The sequence below is a fragment of the Saccoglossus kowalevskii genome, chromosome 8, assembly GCF_978046115.1.
Source record: "Saccoglossus kowalevskii chromosome 8, keSacKowa6.1, whole genome shotgun sequence".
Classification (NCBI taxonomy): Eukaryota; Metazoa; Hemichordata; class Enteropneusta; family Harrimaniidae; genus Saccoglossus; species Saccoglossus kowalevskii.
The window spans coordinates 20,207,070-20,229,938 of record NC_140648.1 but is presented as its reverse complement, the minus strand read 5'-3'; the positions used below and the strand labels follow the sequence as shown (position 1 = coordinate 20,229,938).

Below are 22,869 nucleotides of genomic sequence, written 5' to 3'. Positions count from 1 at the left end.
AGCCGGAACTAAGTCCAGGCTTCTACCCAAATGTGTTCGTAGTACCAAATCTACAAGTGGCGGGCATCCAGTTCTGGACCTAGGCAGACTGAATCAGTACGTGCTCCTCGATCGGTTCAACTTGGAGTAACCATTCAGGTTCTCCTCTCCATCCACCGTTTTGACTGGCTAGCCCCACTAGACTTAAGTCCCACCTCGACAAGTCCCACCTCGACCCAACGCGCAGTTGGTGTCCCTGGGCATGGAGTATAGACACAGCGGTAAGATTGGCTTAGCTATTTCAAGCGTGTTGCTTAGCGCTAAGCAGCTTAGCAGAATGCCTAATCAGCGTTCCCTCAATGTCCCTCCGAGAACTAATGCGAATCATTGGAATGATGACCTCAGTTCAAAGGATCGTTCCCAGGCCGCACTATGCAGCCGCCCAGTATACCGCTTGTTATAACGCTGAGCTCTCCTATGGGAACTAGATCGGCGGGTTTCGATCTCAGACCAAGTGAAGGAAACCCTGTCCCGGTGGTCGTAACTGGCCAACCTTGGATAGGGGGGCCCTTGGACCTGCTCTCCGCAGGTATGACTCTGGTAACAGATGCCTCCCCCCAGGCATCTATTGGACCAACAAGCCCAAGGATATGTTGATATGGACTACCATATCAACAGGCTCGAACTGAGAGCAGTGTACTTAGCACTACCACGCTTTCTACCCGTAGTTCGAGACCACAGAGTTCTGCTCTGCACAGGCAACGCAGCGGTGGTCTCCTTCAAGAAGGAGGGGGGACGCATTCCCAATCGTTGTCAGTCCTAGCGGAGCAAATCCTCCTTTGGTGCCTGGAATACAATGTGGAGCTAACCGCACACCACCTTCCAGGGGTGAGGAACAGTCTGGTGACGCCCTTTCAGGATGGCTCCGTCTCCAGAACATGGAGTGGCTGATACCCCAGTGGGTAGCCTCCAGGCTGTTTCGGTTGTGGAACGGTCCAAGGTTGGACCGGTTTGCCGCACCCCGGAACGCCAAGCTCCCAACATACTTAACAATCCTGCTGACTCCAGGAGCCTGGGCCAGGGTCGCTTTGCTAACCCTGTGGACCCACTTAGTTGTGTACGCCTTTCCTCTCTTCCCGCTAGTTCACCAGGCACCGGAGAAAACTTTGACAGGTGCACACCTGCATATTATCATTGCTCTAATGCTAATTGGCCAAGCAATGCCTAGTTTCCACTTCTATTGGAAATGCTAGTCGAAACACCAGCAGTGCTTTCGGACTTACAGGACCTGCCGTCCCAACCAGAGGGTGCACTACCAACGAGCCCAGCAGGTATATACGAAAGCCTTATCTGAGCGGGCTGCCAACGTCCTGGCCAGGGCGAACAGGGATTCCTCCAACGTGGCCTACATTTCTAGGCAGCAAGCATACACTGATTGGTGTAGCGAAAGGGAGATTGATCCATACCATCCTTCTATTGGCCAGGTAGCAGGTTCCTTCGTACACCTGTTTGACGAAGTGGGTTTGTCTTACGCAGCGATTGTTGGCTACAGGTCAGCCTTGTCCCCAACCACTCAAAACATACAGGAACAAGACTAGCCGATTGTCTTATTATTAGGAGACTATTTACTGCTTTCCAGACGCCAAGACCCCATACAAGGGAGCCGCCCAACTGGAACTTGTCGGCTGTGTTTGCTCTAAGCAGACCGCCCTTTGAGCCTCTTCTATCAGCACCACTCAAATTTTTTGACTGGAAAATAGTCTTCATTTGCATGATAATTAGCAAACTTTCAGCTGTTCGTGAACCACTCATATCTAAAGAACCACTCATTGGATTTTGCTAAAACTAGGTACATATATGCTCTGAACTTATGCGCAGATTTGATTAGTTTTTGGTAAAAATCCGTGCATATTAGTTACCTAATTTGCATGATAATTAGCCAATTTTTAGCTGTTCCACGACTGATATCTAAAGAACCGCTCATTGGATTTCAATGAAACTTGCTACATAGATACTCAAGGACTATGCAGAGATTGATTAGTTTTAGGGTACATAATTGTGCATAATAATTACCTGATTTGCATAATTAATTTACCACTGATATCTCAAGTACTAATCATTACATTTCAATTAATCTAGAACTATGTAGAGACCCAATTAGTTTTCGGTAAATATTTATGCATACTAATCACCTAATCTGCATAATTAATCAATTTTCAACTTTTCCACTGATATCTCAAGTACTAATCATCACATTTCAATGAAACTTTGTACATGGATGCTGTAGAACAATAGACAGACCTGATTAATTGTGGTTAAAATCTGTACATATTAATTACCTATTTCATTTCAATGAAACTTAGTACAAAGATGCTCTAGGACAATGTACAAATCTGATTAGTTTGGGGTTAAAATCTGTTCATATTAATTCCCTAATTAGCATAATAATTCATAATTCTTTGGTACCTAGATAGTCTGTTACATTGTGCAGACCTCATTAGTTTTACACTCAAATCTGTTCATATTAATTTTTTGATTTGCATAATTAGTTTCCAGCATTTCCATCATTATCTCAAATACAAATAATTTCGAATTATTTTTAATGTGTCTCCAATATACTCTCAGCACATGGGAGTTCTTTCTAAGCTTTCTTTGATTGTCATTATGGATGACAGAACGAATCTGTTCATTTAGGTGATTATCCGTCGTTGTATGTCCATGAAGTTCATTGTTCAGAACAATTACGTTTCGATCTTCTTGAAAACTGCCAACTCATTCTCTATTTAGACGAGCCGCTCTTCGAACGTTGAATGATTGAGCAACTAACGTTAGTGGGGCTTAGTCAGGAATGTTGTGCAAACATCACCGTGATGTTGAAAAACTAGTCATAATTTATCTTAAATTTTCCTCCAAAACAGCATTCAACTGCAGTCTCCTAATCGAGCTATTAAAGATAACATTAAACGTAAGCACAGACAATGGAAAAACTAACATTTGTACACCGATTATTTATTGAAAAATCTTAGTTTTATATACATTTCAAACAGCAAATTAATCTATACACATATACACTTGTAAATGGTAATATAAGTACATTTATATTCGTGATTATACTCTGGATTAAACATGGGAACGCCTGGACAGTAATATATACAATGTAGTGCAGAGTTCCGTTCTAGGCCTCGGTGGGTAGTTCACAGTTCCGCTTTAGGCCTCGATGGTACATCCATATTAAACCATGGCTACTCTAACAGAGGGTCTATGATTAAACACATTACGTGGTATAAATCACCGATGAACTCGCCACTGGTTGTTGGATCCGTATCTGGTGATTCACTATTATAATCAACATGATAGGCATTAGTGATGGCGCTATTGGTTACATGTACATATACATATAAGACAATTGGAAAACGAACTGTGACAACAAACCGTTATATATCAAAATCTCTGATTGAGTTTAACTTATACACTAAACATCATTAAAATCATTATTTATATCACACGTCCAACGTTCGTAGTTAATGACATTATTCATCGCGTGATGAAGAATTCACGAGTTCTTAATGAAATCCCGCGAGACGTTGATCTACGTGAATAACGTGTTACTTACCAGGGGTATGTGTATGTACTTGTACGCCAGGTTGAACCATGTATACGCCCGGCTGGACGTGTGTCGTACCCACTTGTAGTGATGTCTGGTAGTTGTGACTAGTCGCTTGAGGCGCTACATAATAAACCTAACAGCCAAGATTAATATGAATTACGACAAGAATTATGAGTATCGCACTGGGGCCAAGGAAATTGTGAGTGAGAAAATCACAGGATGATTGAAATAAGGTCCGAGTTTGGGCTTTATTTTTGTTTATACGTTAGTGTTCTTTATTTGCGCAGTAATAATAACAAATAACAGTATTAACGTAAAGTTTTCGTTGTTCACTTTCACTGCAAGATGTTTGCTCCTGATTTACCGATACGAGGGACAATTTTTACCAAGTGATTCAGCTTGTCTTGTCAAGATTGCGAATTTAAATGATACCAAGCTTAAAGGCCGGTGGTCGTCGAGCCGCGCATGTGCGACATTTGTGTTGATAAAAAACACTGATTTTCCCACAACTCAAACCGCGCTGCAAATTGAAGTCATAAGTACGAGTTTTGACCTGAGGGCGACTTGCACTAATTACCGCCGGTGACTGTTTCGATACCTTCCAATCACTAAATCAATTACTTAATTAAAGCTTGGAAATGTCTCAGTTTGTACTGTGGACAATCAAAGTCACCATCTATGTATATGAGACCCTCATCTCGCGCATGCGTGGCGCGACGACCACCGCCCATTGATTATGTAGGTTTTGTGTGAGCACTCCCATCATCTTGCACTCCATATACAGTAAATTACCAATTGTTATTGGCGTGGTCCAACATTATACATGTCGTATATTACGTGTAAACATTCATTCCTACTGGCTGTCCACATGTTAGTGCCAGTCTTGAACAACTTTGACATTGTTGCACGTTTAGATCAATGATCAAAAAACATGAGTGTCATGAGCGACGCAAACTTGGAGTTTGAAATACCCGATACAGATCTCCAGCTGATCGGACATACATTGAATGCAATGTAAAACAATTCGAAATTCCTGTATGTAATTTTCAGCGAATTTAATTCACGGGTCAATAAAACATAAGTATATGGAATGTGACTACAATTTGATTGGAAATATTTTACTGAATTAGACAAAATACAAATTAGCTAAAATTCCATGCTATCATTCAATTTGATTAACATAATGTTTCAGTATATAGAGGAGTGGCAAGGGGCATACAGTTTTCACGGGAAATAAAATGGAAAGTTTCATTCACAGTAAAAAATAGGTTTTTGCACTTTACAGATAAAGCAAATTCCTAATTACATTTTTAAATATATTTGAAACTTTGTGTTTAAGAACCAAAAATAGAAATTTGCGTACGAATCACGACATTTTAATTTGGAAAATGCTTTATAATGCTTACAAAAAATAAGATTTTTGTACAAATTACGGACGAATAAAATAGCTGATTACATTTTACACCTTGCCCATGTCTACGAATTTACGTTTTTTATTTATTTAAATTACAATATTACGTAAATATAAACAATTAATTACAGCTTACAAAAATATCCCTTGCCAACCCTCTATATATTAGTACAACCATGCGAAGAAAAAAAACGAGATGCAAACTTTACCGATGGTCTAGGTTCTTTGTGAGTGCAGCAGATAACTCGTCCACTATATACGGCGTTTACGGCACCGACAATAGTTTCTATAATGGCAATCACCAAAAGTACGCCATTTATGGCTTGTTTTGTGTACTACAAACAAAATACAGCAAGTAGGTTAACAGCAAGTATCCCAGTGTGTCGATCGATTGCCTCAGAGTAAGATTGATCATGAACATCGTGGTTTCCCAAAGGTTTAACATATTTAAAACAACAGGTGACCTTTTTCTAAACAGCGAAGTTTTGATATTTCTGTGCAAGAACGGTTTACTGGGATTGCAGGGTATACCTAAATGCGTACATACTGTAAATTTAAACATAATATGACCTGTGAGACGTATTTAGAATGTATTTCAAATGTTACTTATAGAAGGGCACTGTCGCGTTTTAGAATTTCTACACATGACCTAAATATTGTGTTGTAATCAAATTGAAGATGAATATCACATGCTTCAAATTTGCCTACAATATGCCAATCTTAGGCTAAAATTTATCCCATGCTCTCATTTTTCTCCAGCAGCAGAATGGAAATTTATTTCGTTAATTAATTCAAGTAATTCAAATACATTAGTAAATCTTGGCAACTTTATGTTATTTTTATTACAGAAATGCCGAAAACTTATGGAATGACTGGGGGAGGGTTTATTTATTTATTTTCAAGAATATTGAATAGTGTACATGTAAGGCCCATGGCATATAGTACTGATATTTATATAGTATAATAACGATATATATATATATATATATATATATATATATATATATATATATATATATATATATATATATATATATATATATATATATATATATAGTCACTGCCCCTGATATACATAATTGCTTTTCACGTAACTTACATTTGGCCTCGAATAAACTGTCGAACAAATTATACCACTAAAACAGTCTTTGGTATATCTAACGTCAGATTCTTCCTGTATAACTGCAATAAGTGATATGAGCACGAATACACAACCGCAGATGGATGCTGCAATGATTGACAACGTCATGGACGCAATTATCTGAAACACAAAGTGCATGAAAGACTGAGCAATGCCAATAAATATAATTATTTTTATAGGTATATAACTATGTATTATATTAACTAAATTGCTGCACTGTGTACGATGTGAGTCCAATGCGACGTACTGCATAATGCGTGAAAAATGCTTGTTTTCAAGAAAATTCAAACTCGCGCTGCGTGACGACCTTGCGCGTTGATTATACGCGCAACCCTTGTCCGATTTTACGTACCCAAGACGACTGCGTCTTTCGCGAAGCAGACACACATCCTATGCATCCAGTCAGTAGGAACTGAAACAAATTGATGATAATATTATTACAAACTGGTGAAAAGTGTTCGAGGATTATTCGATCGGATATCCGTATAGCATGCGGTATACGTAGTGAGGCGAACAACAAAACTTTTCCATGGTGGTTTAGTTGCATACCAAACCATTCAATGGCCAAGACAGATATCGTATAATTGTGAATGTCAAGTAAACAGGTTTTAACTCCACCACTAATAATAAAGTGAATAATTAATGAGTATGCATATACTAGTGGACTGTATATATTATGTATATACATTGTACTTACAAATAACCCACACCAAATGCCACTACCAATGTGGCTCTTTGTGCACCCTATTTCAATTGCGACAATCCCAAATACCAGTGCCAACACGCCAAGTACTATTTGTGAAATAGCCAACGCCGTCGCTGTCTTCTGACTATATCGTGGCCGGTTTGTATTATTATTAGTGTGTACTTGTTGTTGTTGTTGTTGCTGGATCACCGGTGACTGTACAGTGACTATTTGCTGTTGTTGCTGGACCACAGGGGCCTGCATAGCGAATACGTGCTGTTGGTGAATCATTCTGCAAACGTTGACCTGCAAGTATTATTTCAAACACACTAAATGCGTTCATATTGTTAGCGGTAAGACATTTAAATTTACGCGATTAAAGTCTGACCTCATATATATATGGCATGTAATTAAATGTGTTGTTGACTGCGTTGATATACGTATATTTGATAATTCTTACAGACATACGTGCGGCCTGTTATTTTTACATATGAATTGTATTTAACGCCGCATTCCTGTAAGAATATCTTGGTTTTGTAATATGATAGCGGCAGCCACTGTGTATTGACAAAAGTGCCACCGAAAAACACATTGTAACTCGAATATATCCAGGCCTACTCAAAAAATAAATACGAGTCCACTAGACACGGGAGAAGTCAGATTCTCCTACCCCCTGGTTAATAGTCGACATCGTCATACACCACCTATTAACTACAAACAAGCGAATAGGAGTAACACTAAACGTAGTTGTAATTCGCGTTTGTTTACTTTTCAGACGTTGTTGCTAATGGATACTGGGACAAACACGCATAAAAACAAGTTGACACTCTCTCGCGACCCACAGTCAGATTTATCTTACGGCAGCCAAATAAATTCAACTTACTATATTCTGTGACAAAGAATCAATCAGCAGAGGCGCATCGGTATACCTGTTATGTTCGTACCTATTGTTAATCACTTTCGCTTCATAATTAAATGTGTCAGCATTGGACTCCTCAACTCACTGTGTATTTTATTCTGACGTATGAGACGTGATATGAAATAACGCGTTGTATATCTGATTCTTCACGTTCTAATAATATTGTACTAGCTATACTGACTGAGACACATTCTAAACAGCATTTGTTTTGGAGCAATTCATTTACAAGGCCAACACACATTTTACATCATATGATATCTAAACTTTGACCTAGGACTATATAATCGACTATACTCGGTGGCACACTCTGCATGCAGGTGTATCGTAAAATTGTAGATACATTATATTGTACGTACGTTTCCGAAACTACAATCAGATATACATACTGAGCGCCGAACATTAATTACAATACTGGTTCTATTTGGACGTACGATGCTTTGGGTATGTTTTCAGCTATTTCGTCTAAGGTGAGATATATATGTATATATACATATATCGCAAAAACTAAATCTACGATGGGGATCTAAAATGGGCAAGCTTACCGGAATGTCGGACAAAAAGTAACATCTTAACGATTTTCCAACAAATAATAAAATGTTCCGTGTGGCAAGTATTGTGGTCATAGTTTTGTCTACAGTGTTACTTTGTAATCATTCGTTCTTACTACAAAGTCACGCCAGGTGACTGTGACAAAGGCACAGTACGACGTGAACACGTACATTGATGTGCCTCCAGTAGCATTCCTGTGCTTCTTTCAAGACAGACAAAATGGAAAAAGGGGTATCCCTTTTCCCCCGACGCTATTTAAGGATTTTTTAGGTTTATATTTATAATTTCAGTAGGGAATGTTGAAATTGTAAACCCCTTGACACTTTTGCTCAAAGAGTTCGTCATTTGGCAGCATGTATGTATACAGCTTTCTAATATAAGTACACCCGGGGAGGGGGTACACGCATCCGTGTACTGATTTTAGAACAGTCGTCACACTCGGAACATTCGTGACATATTCATAATAGTTTTATTCTTAAACCCTTCAGAAGATATGGATTTCAAAGGAAAGACGTGATATAGCGAACATGTCAAGAAACACAACCCGAACCCTAACAATTCAATGAGAGTACATAAAGTATCATGCTTCATGCATCTTTGTCTAATTATGATAGCGGCTGTTATCCCCAAAACTAACCAAAATACATAAAATGCAAAACAATTAAAAGTGGATAATTTGAAAACAAAATATATCAATGGCATATAACCACTGTATTAGTTTAACTACACAGTCACTTCAAAACAAAGAGTGACTCCAGACACTGTAATTGCAAACAAACGTTGCAGTAACCAATATGTGAGTCAATAACGCCCACGAATATCGGTGCTTGTTTTTTTGTGGTTTTTTTGCGTTTCACTGCTCCAGCAACGGTTCAGGCGACTGGCGTCTCTTGGCACTTTGTCCCTGTACAGGTGCAGTCACATGGTGGGAAGTGTATACCACTTGCTGTGGATGCCCGGTTACAACCATCGGTTGGTGTGACTGTGTCCTTCCGCCGTGTGTACCTATAAAGATATAGTCTAAGTATCTTTTAAACAAAGTAGCATCACAACAAACTTGAAATTGAATATTCATAAAATCATTAACAAATATATAACGTTGATTAGCGATGACAAATTAAAATGTCTTCGATATTAGTAATGCTATCGATTCAATAATAGGTGAATAATGGTACATCATCACGTGGTAGACTACTGAAGACAGAATATTGTATTGGAGCCTTGAGTGAGTAGGTACCAAAATAGGTGTACATTATTTCTTTTTTTTAAAGAGGGTTATACGCATATTCTGCAGACCTCCTCTGCAATGGTTCACGTAAAAAATGGTTTACGATTCGGTATATACGTAAACTGCATAGTTATCCACGTACCGGATGAATGGGCCACTGTGTGTACACCCGGCTGTGGGAGAAAATATATCGGTTGGTTTGTTCCCATGGAAGTCAATGGGACGTGATGCGAAGGACTGTTCACATGGCCTTCAACGTAGTAGATCTAAAAAAGGAAGAGGCGAAAATAACAGATTTAGGAGATGACAAATATCGTTGTAGGATCGGACAGACATTGATTTTCCGGTTTCCCTCGATTACCATCGCATGCAAATATAAATCACAACACAATTTAATTTAATTTCTGTACGGACGAATATAATTAGTTATACAAATACCGTTTTAACAGTTTATAGCCAGATTTGAGATACAATTTTAATGTTGTTAAAGAACAATAAACAGCATCCAACATAAATTTAGAAAATTTAATAGTCGTTAGTATCCATTTAATTCCCACTGGTATATGAAGGTACTAGTAAACGCTTTAATTTGTCTGAAAAAAACAAACAATTCATCGTAGAAATGTGTCTTGTTGTGCCAATAATTTTATTTTTTCTTACAAACTTAAAGTGTGTACATCCATGAGTATTAAACTGATAATATAAATGGTGTAACAAATTACTTAATTTCTGAATATCAACCGATTTTTCGTAATTCGTTTTAACACTGATGATGTGTGTCCTTTATGCGAAGCCTCAGACAACGTTGTCTGAGGTTTAACGCACACGGCATGTCATAGGTGCCTATGCCAGCCTGATGTGTAATTACAATGTCCAAGAATATATTTTGAAGTTTGCAACTACCCATAATTCCGGGGTACAGTATTTGCACTCAATATTCGCCCACATACACTTTATTCACACTATTGACTCACCGGTCTTGACGTGCGGCGACCGCAGCATATCTCATGACAACACAACGCGGAATATACGATAGCTACGATAGCTTCCACAATTGCAAGCACCAATAGGACTGCGTCAATCCCTTGGCGGGAATACTGCCAAGGAAACCAAAATGTTTGTGGTCAATATTAATTTCGCAAACTGCGAATTTTTTTTTTCTTTGAGCTGTATGCATAGTATATATTGTGGTAATGTATATTCAAATTACATCGATTAAAGTGATTCTAATAGTCATCTTGAAAAAATATTACCGCATCAAATCTAGGAAAACAATACATTTTAATTTGTGGACTACTATTAACATTATTGTTAAAAAACAAATCTGGTGATGAAGTGGATTATATTTGTAATAACATTATTATTGGATACGAAAAATAAAATATAAGCACCAGGACGAATCATAGAGGACATAACGACACATTTTATGTTACGATACCGGGCTTTCAACGGCTGTAAGCAATAAGACTAGCTGTGTCATACACGGACGAATAGATGGCGATTGGTCGAATAACTGCAATTTTTTTTACTGTGTCGTATTTGCTGTGACGTAAAGATGTGTATCATTCAAAGTATTATAATAATTCAAATTATTCAATAACTCCTCCGACCAATGAACAAACGCATTTAATACTTACATCACGTTCATTGTAGCAATTATTGAGACCAAAATAGTAACACTCGGTGTAGATATAATCCTCACTCACAGCTACTGCCGAGACTGGTATTAACACAAGTCCACATACTGCAGCGGCGATGATCGACAGGATCATGGAGGTGATTATCTGCAGTCCGGAATTAAATGACGTCATTTATATATTTACATAACATATATCAGATAGAAATGTTAAAGAGATTGGTTTTAAATGGTTTGTCTGGACTTACCCATCTTCTGGAGGTACGCGCGGCTGACACGTACACCATGCAACCCGTAACGATGAACTGAAAAAAGAATAATACACGTCACAACCTGCTGTAAACCCAGCACCGTGGCGGTCGATTGACGATTGACATATCAATATATATTCCAGATACCTAACACACGTGTTCGTGATATGTAGTTTATAGTTATGCAATGATCACGGAGTTCAATTGTACCCGGGACAAATAAAAGCTGTGCGATATGTCTGTGTATTGTTCAGTTCAGTTCAGTGTTGTGCACGTAAGAACCAAATGGGCCGCGACCTGTGTGGCGAGTGCGGACGGAATGTGAACGGAACCGCCCATCATCTACGACCCCCCCCCCCCTGAGCGTAGGCAGTTAATATGAAAAAAAATAATCATGGTCTTACATAAACTCCACACCAAATTCCCGTTCCGAGGAACGCTAGGCTGCACCTTATAATAGCAGCGGTGATTCCAAAAATGATGGCTAAAACCCCCATGGAAGCCTGTGTAATACCAAACCCAGCAGCAGACTTTCGATGGCCCGACCGTACGCGGCGATAAGTCTCAGTCTGTACTGGCTGCTGTACCATGACAGTCGACGACATGGTGTATATTACCTGCAATACAAAACGAATGCAAAATAGTATAAAAATAGAATCACGATTAATGCATAAAATGGTTGCCATGTTTAATACTGAATTTGGGTATGGATAAATAATTATGTAAAGCTGATGATTATCGATTGATTGATTAGCACTTATATTATAGTATAGTGTATATTAAAGCACTAAAACAACTCTGCGTGTCTGGTTTCCCATTTTTCTAATTTTTCGAATTACATTATATTTACAAAATAATATAACGTTTCTATATATCAATCATCGTGACATTCGCGTGCAGCATGTATCAATAATTACCTCCTCCCCCAAACGCGACAGATTATCACTGCACACTCACAAGTCCACACACATAATGCCCCAATGTAACGTCGTGGATCAACACAAGACATAACTTACACGAGCCCTATCAGTCAGTTTTAATATCACAAACGATTTTCCTGATAAATAAAATTATAAAGACTTACTATAATCGTCAATATATGATGCGCAATGCTTTTAAGCGGTAGCTATAAATAATCTTCAGTGTTATTATTACACAAATGTGCAGCTAGTTATCAATTACGCATATGCAAATATGTGTTTGATAGATGTACAACTGTAAGTATAAGCATGCGTGCCCGCATATTCACAGTAGACTGTGGTTGGCATATCAAGAGATCACGGACAATAAATTGCGCCCTCTAGCGACAAAGCGCTTCTGAGAGAGTGTGTAATTTTTGAGTCGGAACACTGTGCACCACATGGCACATAAAGTTTATCTGTCTTTTCCAGCCTTTTTTCTGCGTTTTATTACAAATCGTCTTCTCGTTGAATAGACTTAGCCTCATATTTAGGATACAAAAACTGTAACTAAAGTGTTTTATAATGACGCAATCAGGTCTAGGAGAAAGTCAAAAAAGAAAGAGCGAATACTCCGGGGGTTTACTCATATCGTTTATAAACACATCACTCGTTAATACTGTACTGTAATTGGTCAAAACAGGATCACGTGTTATCGACTAAATTACCATAGTAGCGCCAGGGAAATTACTAGTTTCCTAGGAAGAATAGTCCATCAACTAGTGCCTTCTTCAGTTCAGAAGAAGAACTTGACACACTAGTAGAAAATAAAGATACACCGAAGACGAAAGACGCAATCAGGTTTTCTAGAAGCGTCTTTACATCGTTTTGTGAATAAATCGGGACACCGCTGACAGACGTCGAGAAGAAGACGGCGGACGATCTATGCACGTTCCTAATATGAACGTGTAATGTGTTATAAAACACAATATGTGCTTACTAGTGCATCGCAGATTGGTATTTCTAACAGTGGAGTGAAGAACTTGAATTATGTAATCAATAACCGACATACCTATACTTTTGATAGCTGTAGAATTACTGTGATCAATATTCTTCGCCTATGTAAATCTTTTTACTGGGGGCAATAAAGTTATTATTATCGTATTTTCGGAACGCAAAGTGTACGTTCTTGCATAAAACGCAGAAATTGTAACCATGCTGACTAGTCTTAGAATCGATCACCTGTCATCCAACATATCAACACTCAAATTCACTGACCGAGCATTAAAATCACCGCATATAATGCCCGTATCGATGACATCCATCACATAAAGCTGGTAAATAACGTGTATAATATATTACCGGTAGCATCTCTTTCCAAAGGTGAATTCTCAAGTGGTAAATATGAACAAATTAGAAGTGTAAACCAAGTCAATTTGTCTTCAAATCAAGCTCAAATCATAACCTAGATTGGGGGGGGGGGGTGAAGGATCATGCACCGAGATTCTAGTATGCCCAATCAAATTGCGACCATCCATCGCCATAGGTTCAGAACGAGGTAGCATTTTTCCATTGATACTATAATACTATTATATTTATCTTGCTTTGGTCAATACTATTAAGATTTTAAAGTAGAATGTCATTTTTATGCAAGATTCTTCCATTAGCGGTAAAAATGAAATTACTTCCATTTGGTAATTCGTTCACCATCAAGTTCAATGAATGTTTGCGCGACCGGTGTGTTTTACTTGATCATTTGAACACCAGTTGAAACTCGACTTTATCTTTTAAACGTTTTAAGTATTTTCATTTTCTATTTTCACATTTTCGGACTATGAAATTCACCAACGTGATAATAAAGCTCCATTTCAGTAATCGTACCTCCGCCTCGTCTACAAGATTCAATGGCATCTTGCGCATTACCTGTTATTGTGCTCCCAATTTCTTCAACTTTTTGCGGCTAATCTGCTAACTCTTTTTATTTTAGTAGTTAAAGTAGGGGATATCTTTCAACTGATGCATTTTACCGCTGAGCATTCGTTGATATGCGGTTTGACCGTAAATAACTTATAGCACACTCCTTACAAATGTCAATTTATAATATGGGTACCATCAACAAGGCCATAGCAAGTGAGGGCGGGGGAGGGGTGCCTCGCATTACACACATGGAGGTATGTAGGGAGGTCTAAAACTGTGCAACTTGCCAAATGTTGATTATTGAACATTCGCCGAGTCACACATGCATTACTTTACAAATCAAAAACATTCTTTATGAAAACATGAGGGCGCTGTTCGCTCAAAATCGAGCAATTTTTTTTTATTTGACAGGACAAATTTGACATTTATCTGAAAACCTAAAATGATCGTTCTGAAGTAGATTATATAAGAAACGTATCAGAAGTACATATAAACATGCTATTAACATGAAACAGTCCGAGTCATGCGATTGTAAACACATTGAAATGAGCCAAACAATTCTCAATCAGAATATGTTGATGACACATCATGTATGACCTACACGTAAATTTTAATTGCACTCTGTCAATGCACAGTATTCATTAACATAAAAGCAGGTGAAAATCAAGCAATTATTGAATTTGATCTGAAAAACAACATGTTATGCATCAAGATATCATTAAGTGTTACCGGCAGTATGTTTGAAAAGAAATCTGATGGGTACCATCTTGAAATTGATTGTGAAAAAGATTCATGTGCATACATGTGACATGATGCAAGATATATTTGTAAAGTTTGAATGTGATTGGTCCAGATATGTTTTAGATACAAGTGTGAAAGGTTGGATTAACATGGAAACACAGAGATGAAGTTTAATAAGTTTGATATATGACATTTGGATAAAATGAGTTCTGTGATGCGTTTTTTTTTCATAATTCTACTACGTGTACATTAGTAGTACAATGTACTAGACAAATATATTTACATAAATGTGAAATGTACAATAAAGCAGCATGATGCTAATTCAAATCCAGTTTACCGCGCTGGTATATAAACGTAAACATTAAAATAGAAGTGTATCCTTCAGTATTTATCCATGGTCAATTTATAAACCAATTTGCTGATAAATTGTGATGTGAGAATTAATCTAAAACATGTAAATGAGCTGTATTGGTAATAAGTAATCAATACAGGTGATTGGAAGCACTATAATACCAAATGACAAGTCATATGCCATGCAAAATACAGTATTACTTAAAAGTGAAGAACCACCAAATATCAAGTCGGGTAAAATACATTAAAATGTAGTCCATCTCTATTAGGCTAGAGGAGTTTTAGTTTCTGGCTCTGGTTCTAAGGTAGAATATCCAGGAGGTGGAGTATGTCGTCTTGTACCACTTGCGACCTCTTGGAAGCCAGATGTATACTGTTGCTGCAGTGGTTGCCCGGCAACTGGCACCATACCAGGTTGTTGTTGAGCATAGGCAAACTGTTGTGGAGATCCTATAGGATTGACTACAACAGGAGCCATGGACTGAAATTGTTGGCCTCCTAAGAAAAAAAAATAATATTATAATACAGTACATGTACATCTGTATAATATATTACATATATATATTATATCAGTAACAGCCAATGAAAATATAACAACTACTGTAAAATACTTTATTTCCGCTTGGAATATATTTTCGCTATTTTCGATGAAGGACTGATTCAGTGAAAATAAAATCCAGCGAATATACCTTTTTTCCTATATTTCACAATCAACTCATCAAAAATCAGTGAAAATAAATTCTATACAAAACACCCGAAAAAATGTATTCGGGCGAAAATAAAGTATTTTACCATAGACCTATGATTTTACAGAACATAATCAGGTTGTGGTGTGTGACGCACATGGAAACCAATCACACAACAGGACCAAATGGAAATCATTTTTTTTATTTGCTCCACGTCTTGATCAAAAATGTTAATTGAGAATGCTTCCTTTCAGAAAAATTCAAAGTAGTGTTTTTTTGTTGTTGTTCTTTTCTGGAATCAATTACAATATATAGCATTTATGCATCTTGCAAACAATCGTCATGGAAACTTACCTTGTTGAGTAATAACTTGTGCACCAGGAGGCATCATATAGACTGTGGCTTGTTGTGGCACGCCATATGGTTGCCCGGCAACGTAATACATCTAAAATTTTGCAAAAATAGGGTATTATTTATAATTCTATATATATTGCTACAAAATCAATATACACAAATGATTGCTGAGTTTTGTTAATACGATTATTATTGATGTTCCAATGATCAACAGCCATAACAACAAAAACATCATGTGTTTTGGGCATCTTAAATTGGAGTATAATTTGGCACCATGTTTTATTTGTTTATGCAATCCATTACTACCACGTTCTTTTGCAGCATTTAATACTCACCATTGGTTGGTTTCTCTGTGAACAGCAAAGTGGTTGACAACACAGCGAGGCTTGGATGATCGCAGAGATGAATTCTATGATCGCTATGACGAGCAGAACGGCATCTATACCTGTACATGTGTACTGGTAATGAAAAATAGTTCAAGATTCAGTGGAAGCAACATCTCATAGACGTTTATGCATACTACAGCAAATATACATGTACGACACTGGTAATCACTAAGCAACATGTCTGACATGGGACCCATAAGACATTTCATATGTTTTTAAAATTTGATCTGACTGCTGTGCGAACATAAAATTCGGTGTGTGCTGTGTGATCACTGCATTCAGTGTGTGATGTGGTGCTTCAATGGCTACAATAAAAATTAATTACTTCCCTAATTTAGTTATTTAATTCCATTAGTTAACATAACCTAATTAATCAATTATATGCGGTTTAATTTCAAGTTTTTGTTGATGGATGATAATTCTAAAGTGGGCTTTGGACTAAGGATACACTGCATCATGAAAATAACTTTCTTACCCCCCATGGCCTTCCGTCCTTTCATCAAATGGCTTCTACGGCCAATGAAAGAGCCTTCTTTGCATTTAAATAAAGCACAAGGACTTTCGGGGGGAACTGTTTTATAAATATTTTTTTAATTACCATGCCTTCATGCAATTGAACGTAATATTTTCTTAAAAAACCCAGTGAAATTTTCACTGCTACACAACTTGGGGGAATCTGTCTTTCACAAAATTCCATTATTATAAGTATACTCATAATTTTTCTACATTGGACTTTTAATTTTAGTGTATGAATTGGTACTTACATCATGTCCATATGTACAGTCATAATGTCCATATTTGTTGTAGCTACACTCTTCAAGTACGTATGTATTCTCGTGTGCTACGGTAACAGCAGCAGATATGACAAATATTGGACCACTTAGTGTAGCTGCCACAATACACATAACCATACTTGTAATAATCTGTCAACATACAAATAACACTATCCAAAAAATAATCCAGGTCAGATGTGTCAACCCAAAGAGTACATTTATTTTCACTGACATTTAATTTAACTATTTCAATGTTTTGAGCATATTCTCTGTATCATGCACAAACAGCATTTGTGAATTTCATGAATTTGTCAAGAAAACAATTAGATTTATTGTTATTTTACATATTCACATGGATTTAATTTAGCATATTTTACTCATCAGCCAAAATAGGAAAATTAAAATCCAGTGAATAATGAACAAAGCTCTGTATATCAACAAACATAAACAAAACGAATAAAACAAATATTTTGTTAATTAGACTATGCACTGCAAGATCCTGCCCCGTTTCCAATGACAACATCCAGAAATTCTTAATTTCCCAAGTATGTTTCATTACACTTTTTATATATAATTTGTTTGTCTTTTTTATGTTGCTTAATAACTTTTTATGATTTATGATTTTGGTAGATATAAACAATATCTACATTTTAAAGGCCACTATATTTACATAATGAAGCACACGCAAACAAAAACAGCACACTAGTTCTACTCAGACCAAAACAGCATGTTTCTGTTGATATGAACATTAAATCTGATTATACTCACACAAATTATGATACAATAAGCATGAAGGCAGTCTCGCCAACATATCAACATTTCAGGAATGATTGGCATCATATAACATAAGTAGTCCAAAAAATCCCTTGATGAAATAAAGGTTGTTATATGATGCCAATCATTCCTAAAATGTTGGCGAGACTGCCTTCATGCTTACTTTGTCATATTCTCATGATACATCTTTATTATATATTTATTGATGTAATATTTACTAACCCAACAATTCGTAAATTTCATTGATGTAATGCATCCCAGGGAGCCTGTCACAATAAACTGAAAGTACAATAAAACAGGAAATCAAATATTGCAATATTATATGGGGAACGGACATCTATATAGTCAGTCACTCCATCACATGAGGGATGAAAATCCATATAATTGGATCAAGAGTATTTAAATTAAAGCGGAAGGGTGGTCACCTGCGCACACGCGGGGAATTGGGTCCCAATCGACGGTAACAACACACGCTAAAACGCAAAGGCTCATGGGTAGATGCTTGACAATGACACGCTATGGCCATTTGACGCATGCGCAGGTGACGACTCAATTGTGGGTGTGTAATCTTCAAACCTGATTTTCATATGACATTCTCCAAAGAAATTGGAAAGAGAAACCGCTCAATCCCATGGATTGTACCAAAGAATCATTGGACACTATTGTTTATGTTGTTTAAAAAGTTAATATATCTTTTGTTATCCATTGTAATTTTAATCAAGAAAGTAAATTTGTTGTGAGATTAGGCTTAACTGGAAGTGCCCCTTTGAGGGCCTAGTCACCCCTAACACTCCAGTCCCAATGTAATTCAATATGCCCCCCCCCCCCAGCCAAATAACTATAAGTGATCTGAAGAGGGGTATATGATATTTTATTTGGCACGTACACAAACAAAAGTAAAGTAATGTCCACAAGAAAAAAAACACATCACTACAAGACTAAAACAGATCTAAAATACGAAAAACAAATTGGAAAAGATAAACTTGTCATAACTGGAGACACGGTTACCGTGCTGGAGAGAATTTCAATGAATTGATCATCAATACTAGAACAGATCATTCTTTGATAATTCTATTTTGACAATGGAATAGATAGTGTTTTACATCTCCAATCTTGTTACAATCATGGATTTTACATAGTCTTTCTTCTCGCTTAATCCCAGAATGAAATGTGTCGATACTTGTCAGAGCAATCCTGTGATTTTTATTTGTAATGTCATCTAAATACTTTTCAAAAACATATTTATCATTGAAATTTTTTTGTACAAGTCAAATGTTTTGTTGCCCTGTATATCTTTTTGCTCCTTGTTCTGGTACATGTTCCTTATTCTTTCTTTTAAAAAAACATTGAATTTTTTTTTAGTTTTAAGGTCAGTAGAACTAAACTGAGTAATTTCCAATAATTTATTAATAATACTAACCCAGCCATCATTCTGACTCAAACTATTTTCTACAAAGGCAGCATTAACGATAATATTATTAGTTTGTTGACAATAAAGTATATACAATTGTTTATTATTTTAACTAATTTAGTATTAAAAATTAAAAGTATTTTAGATTAGTTGTGTTACTTTATGTTTCTTATATTGGACTTTACTCAAACATAGTTTTTGTGTACGTTCCAAATAAAATATCATTTCCATCCTACCCTACAATTGAAATGGGGAAGAGGCACTGGAGGGGCATGGTTAGAGTTATGGGGTAAGGGGCCCTAAGGAAATTTCTAACCTAAATATTTTCCAAACTCGTAAGTTTATTAAGTAATCAGATATTGGGATATTAAACGGAAATAATTGGATTTTCAATTCAAAAAAACTTACAAAGATTCCGCACCAAATACCAATCCCAGAATATGAACCCACACAGCCGACTACAATTGATGTTATACCAAAGACAAGCGAGAGTGAACCAACAATGATCTGAACAATACTAAGTCGGGCGAAGGACCGTCGACGAAGAGTATTTCTCTCACTTCTTTCCCCATTATTTCGAGGCACTGTTACTGGTTGATGTGATGACGCCACTGGTTGCTGCATGGTACATAGGCAGGTCAAACTGCGACTAATGAGAGTAAAAAACCACGTTACAACACCCAGTGGACAAATAAATGACACAGAAAATAAGTGAAAATGGGCTTCACGATTTGAAGATGACCCAGCTTTCACCTTCGGAACTGTCCATGCGTAATATTACTCTCTCTCTCCGCAGATTGTTATTCGCTGCATTCAAGAAGGTCTATCCACTCAGTCCAGTAACTATGCCTTCCCTGGTAACGCCAATGATATGTATAACTGTCGTATGGCGACAGATGTACTCAAAATTGACAAATATCTGAAGAAATAAAATGACACCTTAATGATAAACAAAAACAATCTCACTTCCTGTCATGGCGTCATAAGTATCCCTAAGTGTTCGTAAATTTGGACGTGTTCCATGTGACGTGTGACAGCTACAATAGGATAAATTCAGGTATCATACCACTAAATAGATTTCCACTGACAGCGATTTCAGTGTTTGGGTTAATTTCTCCAAACAACGACAACAAAGATCAAAATGTTGTTCTCATGTGTTGAAATCACATGTAAGTATAATGAAAGACAATAAATGTCTAATGTCTTTAGTATAATGGATGTGAACAAAACATACAAACTTGTCAACGATATGGGATGCCGTTTGTGCATTTATTCATATAGTATTTTATGGATTTATTATATAAGTTTATTATATGTAAACATGCAGTAATTTTTTTATAATAATAATAATAATAGTTTATTACGCAACTGTAATCTGCTGTGGATACAGTAATGTAAAAATAGTGTAAAATAAAATATAAGTACCGCCAATGCAACTAAAAATAACTACAAATTTAAAAGCCCTGATACCTGATATTAAACGATTGGCCAGAAAAACGCCATTCCAACATAAGGGAATTGTTGGGGTAAATTAAGGATGTAGTAAAGGTTTTTACTTTTTCATAAAAATGTATGCTTATACTAGGTTTATGGCGGGATAGTCTGAAAACCAGAATAGTTAAAAACAATTGAGTTAACTTCTACATTTCTACTGTTTCCAATACCCCTTTTAATTTCTTCATAATACTGATTCAAAGTCTCAACAATGGATTTATTTACTTAAGGTAGAAGCCTAGTCATAATTTTTTATACAAAATTGGTCATAAATCGCATGACAATGTTTTATTAGTTTATTATGTACAATCATGAAGCTAATGTCTTATGGTACAATGAAATAACATTATTTTGTGTGTTATAGTTAAGCTTTTTCAGAAATGTGTCCTAATATTTTTTGAAAATTACTATCTTAGAATAATTCCATAGAACACAGCGTTAAAGAAAAATTGCATTTTTTGACACTTTTTAAAACCCAGATTTTTAAACAATTCAGAACAACAAAAAGTACTCCATCATTAACAATATATGATTTTTTCCACCTATGTCACCAGGCTAGATTTTGAGATATTGCATAACATCTCTGCCATAGGAACCTGTGGTAAAAGTGTTATAATAGTGTTAAAATGGCGACTTTCCACTAAAATACAACCATCAATTTCTCGAAAAAAAGGCTGGTGATCCCAACTTTTTTTAGGTCAATATCCTTATATTGGCTTGGAGTACAATTTATTACAAAATGAATAAATTCTTGGTTTTTCAATTTATGAGTAGGCTTCTACCTTAACGACCGCGTGACTAACTGAGGGTTGCGCTTGATATAACATTGTTTTTCTTTTATTTAGGGTAAAGTTTGGGCTTTCATACAATATATAGGTTGAAATGGTTTAGAACGCCTCGTTTGGGACTACAATTAATATGTATTTTACTTCCGGGAAACCTCTACTACACTTTTTTTTTATTATAGAGGAAGTGAACTTTAAATAAGTTGCTCTAGTGATATTTGTCTTCCAAATTTAATAACGCGATATTCCTTTCAAAAACAAGGTGATTTTGTGTTCAGTTGGACTCTGATTTAACTGACTATAACACTATGCGGGAAAAATCGAACAGGGCACAAATAGTCAGATACCACAACAGAATGGTGCATCTATAACATGAAAAACCACGCAGTTCTTTATTTACAATATTTATTCACTGGATCTATATTTTCAACCTAGTTTTATTTTAGACCCAGTGTAGCACTTCATTGAAGTTGAGTGTTAAATATTTGTTTGTCATTTAATATCTGTCAAAACACCGTGACAAAAGAGACACGTTGTTATGATTTACTTTTAGCATAACCGTCGATGTAGCCACATAAATTTTCAGTAAGGTAAAATTAGATTGTATCATGGAACCCCATGATTTTACCAATCGTGATCTTCCCGATATCTGCGACCTCGCACTCAGGCTGACCTTCGTATGTACCCCAGGTCGCAATGTACAATAACTGCTGCATGCATCTAGCTTTCATACTCAAATTGTCATTATAATCGGCAAGTATGTACCACGAAGGTTCGAAAAGTGGCAGAGCGTATTTTCACTTTTACTTGACATCCCCCACATTGACGGTAGTATCGCCGCCATTCGGTCAAATGCAATATAGTGTACGAACGCTCTCATTTGTACATTATA

The 22,869-nt window shown here is 36.6% G+C and overlaps 2 protein-coding genes across 2 annotated transcripts; both read right to left on the bottom strand.

Annotated features, from left to right (window-relative positions):
• Positions 1-2,967: 2,967 nt before the first annotated feature.
• LOC144358578 (uncharacterized) lies at positions 2,968-7,816 on the bottom strand. Its single transcript, XM_085502324.1, has 7 exons — positions 7,707-7,816; positions 6,836-7,129; positions 6,491-6,550; positions 6,097-6,258; positions 5,207-5,332; positions 3,593-3,719; positions 2,968-3,238 (listed from the first exon to the last, which is right to left on the bottom strand). Exons 2-7 carry the CDS (start codon positions 7,112-7,114, stop codon positions 3,222-3,224), a joined length of 771 nt encoding a protein of 256 aa, XP_085358450.1. The 5' UTR covers positions 7,115-7,129; positions 7,707-7,816; the 3' UTR covers positions 2,968-3,221.
• A 930-nt stretch (positions 7,817-8,746) lies between these two features.
• Positions 8,747-20,672, bottom strand: LOC102802982 (uncharacterized). Its single transcript, XM_085502745.1, has 13 exons — positions 20,452-20,672; positions 20,107-20,347; positions 18,510-18,566; positions 17,505-17,663; positions 16,690-16,812; positions 16,355-16,445; positions 15,586-15,812; positions 11,811-12,023; positions 11,404-11,460; positions 11,157-11,303; positions 10,494-10,616; positions 9,662-9,785; positions 8,747-9,296 (listed from the first exon to the last, which is right to left on the bottom strand). Exons 2-13 carry the CDS (start codon positions 20,320-20,322, stop codon positions 9,145-9,147), a joined length of 1,689 nt encoding a protein of 562 aa, XP_085358871.1. The 5' UTR covers positions 20,323-20,347; positions 20,452-20,672; the 3' UTR covers positions 8,747-9,144.
• Between the last annotated feature and the right edge of the window lie 2,197 nt (positions 20,673-22,869).